Source organism: Hyposmocoma kahamanoa, unplaced genomic scaffold (genome assembly GCF_003589595.1).
Source record: "Hyposmocoma kahamanoa isolate Upper Pololo Valley unplaced genomic scaffold, ASM358959v1 100021, whole genome shotgun sequence".
In the NCBI taxonomy this organism is placed as follows: domain Eukaryota; kingdom Metazoa; phylum Arthropoda; class Insecta; order Lepidoptera; family Cosmopterigidae; genus Hyposmocoma; species Hyposmocoma kahamanoa.
This window is the reverse complement of record NW_020653200.1, coordinates 12,317,872-12,328,207: the sequence shown is the minus strand read 5'-3', so window position 1 is coordinate 12,328,207 and position 10,336 is coordinate 12,317,872. Positions and strand designations below refer to the sequence as shown.

The following is a 10,336-nucleotide window of genomic DNA, read 5'->3' as shown; positions in this document are numbered from 1 at the left end:
ATTCCAACGGAAGCGGTTGTGCGTACAATTGTATTGCAGTTACAATTATACACAACCGAATTAAAATACTTGTGGTTAATTTCAATTCCAATTTCTTTATAATGACTGTATCGATTCCTGTGATGATTCTGTCAATGTTAGGATTAAAAATGAATATGTACGTTTTATAAAAATAATATTAAAATTACGGCGAATGATGCAACGCCAATGTCCAGTTGAGAAAAAAGTTACCCTCAAGGTTTCGCCCACACACACACCCACACACGTTACCCATACAAAGCGACTTATATATAGCAGCGATGCCAATGCGCGTTCGTGAAACGTGCGAGTGCATCGATACAAACGCGTAATTGCATCGATGCAATCACCTATAAATTTGGAGTGTAGCGTTGGAATCGGGCGTTTGTATCGACGCAGTCGCGCGCTTGAATCGCTGCTTAAAATCGAACGCGTGTGTAGAGGTAGACGGTTAGCGACTGCATCCCATTTGAGACGCTCTGCTAAAAGTCGCCGTGTGGAAAAAAATAAAGGACCTACAAACTTTTTATTGTCATTGCAAAAATAGACCACAATGATATTCCCAGAAGATGTTTGTAGTTTGATATTTTTTATGATTTCTAGTGATTTAGATAAGTAATCAAACCTATTTAAATTATTTTAATACTATTATTCATTAAGTTAAATGTGTTATATAACACATTTATTTTACTGTGTAACTTGATGCAATTCGTAGCAAATCACCTCATGCATGCACATTTTAAAGTAACAGATGATACAATTAGCTTTTATTTATTCTTGTTATGAATGTGTAAATTTAAATGTAATTATTGATAAACCACTGTATTATTAGTTAATTATTAGAATTTTTTTTCTAGGAAAAGTAACTCCTACAAAATTAGACCACATAACAAAAAATGTATGAGCATTAAAAATTATACATTTCTATAATATTTATTTTCAAAACACGAATATTTGACTTTTTTATTCGTCTGCTCTGATTACTGTTGCTCTAATCGAAAATACAATTGTAGTATACAAAAAAATATTTAATTATGTATATAAAAAAGTATCTGTTGTGTTGTAGTATCGCAATAGCGTTCGCAACACGTGTGGTACCCGAGGTAACATGCTTTGGAGCCTTCAGTTCGTAGCCAGAGAACGCCGTCGAGTACGACGGCGTTCTCTGGCCTTGGTGAGTTGGAGGTAGACAATGCAATTAACCAGCGCGTGAATATACACTGAAATATACAGCCACGTACAATACAATCAAAAGCGAAATTATTATCTGACCAAACGTTTGTTGAATATTTTTTAGATTTGTGATGAATTTTGCTACGTATACAAGTTGTAATAAAAAGTTTCTATATTTTTAATATAGGATGATATATGTATGGGAAATAGGTACGAAGTACCTCGTACCTTTTTCCCATTTAAAAAAGAATTGAAAAAAGATTTAAGATTTCAAAATTTAAGCGGTACTTGGTCACTTTTATTTTATCTCTTTGGTTTTTTGTTTTGTAGAGTTTGTTTGGCATTCGTTTGAGTTTCTTGTCATGGATTGCTAGCAAAATATACATTAAATATTGGTTGTGTTTAATTATTTTATTTACTCGTAGAAAAATATTGCATGCAATCATTACATAATTAGGTGTTAAAATTTTGTACCTATTACTTAGGCCACTCGACCAGGTCTCGTGGCCTAAACACAGTACTCTGCTTTAAGAACCCTCATTATACTACGATTGCATAAAATACTATTTCAGTTCAGTAGGGAGTGCCATAGATAATAGAATTTTGATTCAGAACTAAAAAGATCGCCTTTGTGATATGGTTTACGAAATTCTATTTGAGAGATTGAAGTACACGAGCAGAAAAAAGTTTTTAAATTGTACACAACTCTATCCGAAGCATTTTGAAAAAGTCCGCGCTATTCATTTTACGAGTACTGGCCCTCCTATAGAAAGTTGATTTGTAAATTCAATTATATTGTCAATGGCATAAAACTACAAGTGGAATTTGTTTGTTTGTTTATGTACAACATAAGGCCTATAGTGCCTAACTATACACTACGCTAAGTACGCTAAAATCTAAAATCAGCTTTTTTAATTAATATTTTTTAACACCAAAGGTTTTTGTGACCAATTTAATGATTTAAAAATAAGTTACTAAGTAAATAATATATTAAATTTATATACATATTTTTATTTAATTTTAATAGGGTAATCCATTGACTTACAATTATATAGACGTCGGGTCCGCGCTAAAAAGTGTCCGCACTTGTAAGGCGCTAAAATCGTATACAGAGCGCCAAACTCCGCTTTACTCTTCATTTGTTCGACTGACAGCGCGATACTGCGATGACATTACAATTTAAATTTCGAATAGGTTGATTTGGGACATTTTTTTCGTGGTTTTTGTATTAGACCCGTCGTCCATTTATTTGTAAGTCAATGGGGTAATCAAATATTTTAAAACACTACCTTCAACCGTAGACACTTTTGATGTGTGTATTTATCTATGAACCAAGATCTAATTTTCAATAAGGAGATTTTTTGAATAAGTTTATTCTATGCCAGCACCACCACCTGGAAAATGCCAGCATATTTGAAACGAATTTCACAACTATAACTCTCTGACTGTTAATTAAATCGCAGAATGCAACAACAGAAACGTAGTGCAAAAGGTGGATGTTTTTAAAAGTTTACAAAGGGACACAGCACATTTATATGCAATTTAGTCTGACTGAGCTTTGATATTTAAAATTTTAACGAAAAGCAGTGAAAAGCTTTTATTGTAAGCGGCTAATAGGAAATTGTTTAACAAAAGTACCTTAGGTGGAATTCTTTTACAAAAAGACTTGGGTAGCTTGGGCGCGTATTATATAGTTAGTTTATTATAAAGTTATGACACACATCAACTTTACAGGAAATTGAATGTTATTAAATTGACTAACGACAATTTTCGCGGAGATTTGGAGATTATGTAAGACGACAATTAATTGTTTGGTCGGTATATTTTTCTAACGCAAAGCTTACCTCTAGAATTTGTTATGTGTACTGTAGTCTAGGCTGTACTAGGCTCTACTCTAGGAATATCAAGCGCCACAAGTACCAATCGTGAGTCAGGATACGCCAAGTCAAGGGTATTCACAGGCACATAGTAGTGGATCTTCGTCGGGATCTCCTCAACGTGGATGTCAGCAAAGCGCAACTGAACATTTAGAAAATTTGTCTACAATTGATATTTCTAGTGTAGATACCAGGGCACTTTTTATATCTGTTTTTATTAATGATGTAAGTTGCGAGGCGTTGGTGGATACTAATGCTTCGGTTTCAGTAATTTCTCGTTATTTTGCGGAAAGGTTGCAGTTGCGTATCGATGATACTCCAAGTTTTCCATTACGTACAGTGGGTGCAACGCCAATAAATGTACAGTCATCCACCAAAGTGTCGTTGACATTTAATGGAAAGGAATGTCCTTCGAAGTTGCTGGTTATAGACGATCTTGAAGAATATTTAATTTTGGGTCAAGATATTTTGAAAAAATATAATTTCGAGTTGTCAAAAGTGGACATTGACAACAAAATTTCTTCTTCTAAGTCCATGATAGATATTGGATCAAAGAAAGAAAAGTCTTCTTTGAAACCCGTATCAAAAAGTTTAGATAGCTTCTCGGTTTTGCCAGAAATGATAAGTAAAATTGATGTAAGTGATAAGCCATGTCAATTGCGTCAGGATTGTAATTTCAATAAAAAGAAGTATGCTTTCCCGAAATTAGATACAAAATATAATTCGGAAAGCAACATTTTTAAACCTGGATGTAGTCTAGGCTAGCTACTCTATGAGTAGAATTGCTGGCTGAATATAGCTAGTGAATATAGCTTTTGCAATTAGAATGCTTTTGAAGAATTGAAATAAGAATATTGAAATAATGTTGTAATAGAATACCAATTGGGATTAGAAGGATATAACTTACTTTTTCTTTTTTTCTTTTTTAATTTGATAGATGTATTGTCCAGTGTATGTGCATAGTTCGTGCTCACCCTCCCAGATGAACAAGAACTGTCTGCATTCGGGGAAAAAATATTTTTTTAATTAATTAGGCGATCTTCATATGGAATATCCCCATCCCATATGTATGTTAGGATGTGTTGTTAGGGTTGCATGTGTTTTTGTGCTTGTTTGTTTAAAGAAAGTGAGATTAGCTGATGGAACGTGGATATTGCAGGATGAGGACTGAGGCAGCTGGGAGATCAATATTAATGTAACCCCGTGAACATCCGATGGATGCTCAAGCCTGTGTCGTCGTTGTGGCAGCAAGCACGTTGAAGATAATTTAGGGAAACAGTTAGGAAGTAGTGATGTTTAGAATTTTTATTAGGATCATTCAGCCAGTCTAGGGTCGCTGAAATAAAGTCTTAGGGTATAGTCAGATTCCCTAATTAGCTAGGATAGCGAGTAATTATATTTTTATTTGTTTGATTAGGATGTGGTCATGGTCTGTCCTTTTAGATAGGTTTTTGGCAGACTAAAGCCATAACCTCCTCGGTGGTTACTTGTTGGTAAGGTAATAGCTTCCGAGCAGTGTGTGGCTAGCCTGTAGTAAAGGCTGATCACTGATGTAAGTTGCCTATCATAGATAGAGCACCAGCTAGGGATATTCACCCCTTCAGCTGTGAGGAAGAGGGATGTAGTCTAGGCTCTACTCTATGAGTAGAATCACTGGCTGAGTGAATAGATTTGTAAATAGAATGCTTTGAAAATGAAGAATGGAGCATCTTGACATTATTGATTTGTAACCCGACGCCATTGGCTTACAAGTCAATGCCCGACGCCGAAATTATGTGAAAGTACAATAAAGTATATTTTGAAGATTATTCCATTTTATATTCTTAAAAGTACCTCTCGCTACGCATCCCAAGCTACGCCTCAGTACAGTACCTCAGAAAGTAAAATAATATGAAACATCTTATGATTATTTTTGTGCGTATTTAAGTAGTCATCCAAAAAATGCAGCCTAAGTTTTGAAACCCCTGCTATGATATTGTAGACATCACATAATGTGTATATGTGAATGGCATGCCAGTAACATTGACGATAAAAAAAGCAAATACAGAATCGCACAAATTTTTAACAAAAACAAACACAAAAACAAAGTACAAATTTAAAAGTATCCATATAATGGACATATACAGCCTTACATTATATATATTTAACTAAAGCCTTTGAAGTCTTTAAAACTATGTTGAAATATAACGGAACTTCATGCCCACTCGGAACACGTGAAGTCGTTTGTAGGTAAACAAACTAGGCAATGAGCACTTGCCATTAGCGAGAATTTTACGTATTGTTTGTTTACTTTTATCAATCCAAAATTTTTAAAGTTTTGAAAAATATATCAAATGTTTGATTTTATTTATTCATTCAAAATTTGTCATTATTAGTCGTTTACTAATCATTTAATCAAAAATAGTGATTGAATGACCGTTTTTATTATATAAACATACTTTGTTTGATTGTGTGTGTTTTCTTTTTTTTTATATAATATCAAGTGACGGGACGAACCAGTCGTGCGCCTGAAGGTAAGCACGCCTGTAAATAACAGTCGCAGTGCCACTCCGAGCTTTAAATCGCAAAGATCTGAGGGGCACTGCCACTGCGCCTGTCACCCTGAGACATAAGTTGACAAGTCGCTTGTGCCTGTAATTTCTCCGCATATATATGTGTAATATATTTTTATAACAGATTGTGATATTATTTGTGATAGTATGGGGGGTAATGGTAACGTCTTTGAAGACAGCTTTTGCAATTCGAAAAAATACAATGTGTAAAAATATTGAAAAATGCTCGATTTACTTACAGAACACTTAGCTTTGAGTCAGTTTAGAAACCTTCTTTCTCATATTAGCACTACCGGGATCGGGCCCTAAAATCTTTTTCACCCAAGGCCCATAGTGCAAACAATTGGGTCACCGAGGTCGTCGAACAATGGAAAACATGGCGCGTCGGTCAAGGTTCTTACGAGCTGACACTTTAAGCTCCGAGTTGTAGGCAAGGGAATAAGTGCCCGGTTGCAAGCGCAACATGCTTGCTTTGTCCCCACGAACCGATACTCTACTAATTCAATGCTACATCAACGTGTGCTAAATTTCAAAGTTGAATATTTAAATTATCCCAGTGGAAATACATTTGTTCTAAGCTTTACTTTTGTGCCCGCGGAGGTACATAGTTGACGTCTGTTTCTTTCAAACATTGCACAGAGTAGGATCGATTGTACGGCGCTTCTGAACAAAATTACATTCAAAATACCAGTTAAGAAATTAGTAATATTTTCCTTACAGGGTGTAACGGAGAGATGTAGGTATTTCATAGAACTCAAACGTGTCAAAAACATGACGGGTCAAATCCTCTGCAGAGCAAAATTCCAGTAAACAAAAATTTGTTGCCGTAAAGTTGATACAAATGTAATTAAGTTTTCAACTAGTGTCTACGCTGGTGAACATCTATTACAAACCTACTTCACATTAATTACAACTAGTTCATTCATAAAAAAGCCATTCGTTAATGTCAGTTATGAATGAAGCGCAACAAATTGCTCGCAAACGAAATGCTGCCAATTTATGCTGACCTATATTGAATTCTTTTTCATTGTGACAGGGCTAACATTAAATAAAACGTTTATTACTTATAATTATAAAGTAATATCAACTTATTGCCAACACAGGTTTTATATACAGTACTGTACACATAGGTATTTATATACAGTAGGAAGTAGTACAATATGTAGATGATAACCGTCCCATTGCACATTGCACATTGCACATTGCACATTGTATACATTAATTTTATACATACTTTTTTAATTCACTGTATATGGTGTATTAAACAATATTTACTCACGCCCTAGATGCACTGCATGGACTCTGCCAAGAAATCGCGGGCAGAGTAAGTAAATAATTTTTATTTTAGATATGAAGAAATACAGAAGTGATATATATTATTATACATATTATACCACACATAAGTTTAAGACTTGCATTTTTATGTTTTTTAAAACCGTTTACACTGGGTCCTACACTCGGCGTAGCCTAAATCGTAGCTAACCAATTCACAATTTATATGCGAAAAGTTAATAAAGACGAGAATGTTCCTAAAATCTAATTACCATGATTTACAAAATAATAGAAAATTAAATAACTACTTGTGAGTGTGTCGGTGTGAATGTGTGTACGTGTGTGGATAAAAGTACGACGGTGATCTTCTGGGACGCCATCAATAAACTGTTCCTACAATTTTTTTCGAGTCTGGTGCAACGCACAGTATCGTTTATATTATATTATCTTTGTTACGTAATTACTGCTACTTGTCGGAAACGATAATTTTTAGTCCTTGGAATGCAAAGTACGGATAACGGTAAGCAAAAAGACCAAAAAAATCCGGCGGCAAATTACCTTTGAATTAATTCTCGGCTTGACTTGTAAAATTATTAGTAAGAGAATTATTGGTAAGAGTACCAGGGGTACTTCACTTAAATAAAAGGGTAATTATAATTATTGTTATTGTCAGTTTTTTAGTAGTCATTATCGTAATGGGCATTGAAATGAAACATTATCAATTATCAGTTTTTTTGTGGACAAAGTAATTTTACCAATCTGTAAAGGTGAAGTCTATTATTTGGTATTTGTGTGTGTATATATACCTAATATGTATATCGAATAATAAGAAGTATGGTAACTCCATATTAAACGTCGCAGCGCGGCTTGTATGTGTGAGCGCCCGCCGCGCGTCGTGTATGGACGCATTCATTTGCATAGCCCAAGGGTGCTTTAAAGTTGCACAACACTGGTTCGCCTCAATGCGCATTTCATTAGTATTGTGCGAATGTGTGCGTCTGTAACGGTTGCGCGCGCATACAAGCCGCGCCGGTATTGGGTACGGAGTAGCCTTACTTGTTCTTATTCTACTATGGTATGGTTGTCACATTATTATTTTAGTTTCACTTACAAATTGTAAACATAATTAAAAAAAAATAAAGGTGTTGATCATAGTATTTCCGTGCTATATTGAAATAGCTTTTGTTAATGCTAATGTTGATATTTTTATACCAACATGGCGGATTGGTATCTCCATTATGGGAGTATGATCATGAAACAGAAATGCTGAACAAAATTTGAATTTGCGTCACTCTTGTACAAACCACCACCATCACAACAATAAGTAGGTCTACTATTTATTTTATTTTATTTGTTAACGCTGCAATTCTATATATTAAACGGCGCGCTAGACGACCCGCACTATGCAATGTGAGTGCACCGCGAAATTATGTGATGTGTACGTCCATATAAGAAGCGTAGCGAACGTGCACATTTACTAGACTCGCTGCTACGTTTGTATGGAGTTACCCTACTTATGTTATTGTATAAATCGAGTACGAAAGACGAATAAATATACTACGAATTTTGAGTGCCAGTATATTCAGTTTAACAGATACATTTAGCAATTAATTGTTATTTACGCGGCAGTCGATTGATAAAAACCCAGATAAAGCATATACTGTAATTGGTTTACGTGCTCGCTTCAATATTGTATTAGTGCGAGCTACGGCGAAGCAACACGATCCCATCAAGCTTGATTCAATTGATTATGCAAGCCTGTGAGGCACAGTCTACAACATCCTATCTCCATTGCCCTTTTAATAAAACTGCTCGTGGTTGAATATTAAGTTCATAGCGGTGTCGCATTTTATTTTTAACCGACTTCAAAAAAGGAGGAGGTTCTCAATTCGACTGCATGTTCTTTTTCTTTTTTTTTTGTATGTATGTTACGCGATAACTCCGGTATTTGTGAACCGATTTTCATGATGCTTTTTATGTTGGAAAGGGGGTAATTCCATAGTGGTCCCATTTCATTTTGAAGAAAATCATCCACCTCAAACGGTGGCTGTTCACGCATGAAGATTCATTTTTATAAATAGCGCCTAACTTTAATTTAGGAGCAATTACTTTTAGCAATTATTTAGTTGATTTTGCTATTTCTCCAATTCAAGGCGTTTTTCTCTCGATATCTTAGACTATGGAAACTAAAGGACATGTTACGTTAACATATATAAATCAGACGTTATATGTATATGATGCATTTCGACTTCGAAAACATACACATATTATTGTCTTTGTTTAACTATTACGTGCCGTCGTAAGCCAAAAGAGATAGCATTACATTGGTCTGTGTCAAACACGGGAATCGAAAATTCGTAACGTCATTTTAAATGCCAACCGTGGCCATTTCAAGTACATGAGGTACATGATACCGTTGTCAAAGGGAAGTACATCAAATATGTCAAAACAAATGTTTTTCCAAATGTATTATTGAATTATTCACATGTATTATAATTAAATTGGACAAAAATATTGACAGTGAGAATAATTAGGTATTAATAAAAATGCGACGCTGCAGCATTAAAGGATGCGGCTTTAGAAAAACTGCAAATCAATCGAATGTTACATTGCACAGGCATGTGTTATTTTTTTGTCTATAAATCACACAATAGCCCGAATATTTTATGTAATTAGACTTATTTAAGTAGTTTATTTATAAATCTTGCCAAATTTTGCTTTTGTTACTTTAGATTGCCTGTTTGTTTGTATATTTTGATGATTGTTGTTAACGATTATTTTGAGATAGTGTTGATCTTGTAAGCATACATATTATCGATATTCTGTTATTAAAACAATTCACTATGAGGTTTTTATTGTTTTATTATTATTATTTCAAGTTTTCCTACAAATGAAAAAAGGAAGAAAGAATGGTTGGAAATCATAGGACTGCCGAATATAAACGTTGGATCAAAGACCATCTTCATTTGTTCGCTTCATTTTGAAGAGTCAAATTTTAACAGAACTTTAAATGTAACTAGATTACATGACAATGCTATTCCATCATTAGGTTTATTGCTAAATAATTTTATGTTCAATTTAGATTAAACAAGACTCATTTACTAGCTATTCTCAGTTCCTGAAAACAAAATTATCCACTCGTTTCTGATTTTTCCCAATTACAACTCTAACTATTAAAAATGACTATTTTTTTAAAGCCTGCAATACAATGACAACATACCAACGTATAGACGGCCTATTTGCCTTGCCTTGCCTTGTTCGGTGTCACTCGCCTAGCTGACCGAGTGAAGGCGAGCGCCAACGTGTATAGAGTTCATTCGGCTTATCACAAACCAAAGGCGCTCGACCAATAGCGTTCACACGTTAGTCCGTCCGCATATGAAATGCATACTGGTTTTATAACTCTATTAATAAAAAAATCAAAACACAAAATAAAGAAGTATA

General features: G+C 34.5%; 1 protein-coding gene across 1 annotated transcript in view; it reads right to left on the bottom strand.

Moving 5' to 3' along the window:
* LOC113225821 (probable cationic amino acid transporter) overlaps positions 1-10,336 on the bottom strand; it is a 76,295-nt gene that overhangs the window by 617 nt on the left and 65,342 nt on the right. The window contains exon 4 of the mRNA XM_026458270.1: positions 1,117-1,238. Within this exon, the coding sequence (XP_026314055.1) occupies positions 1,117-1,238 (122 nt within the window). The remainder of the gene's footprint in view (positions 1-1,116; positions 1,239-10,336) is intronic.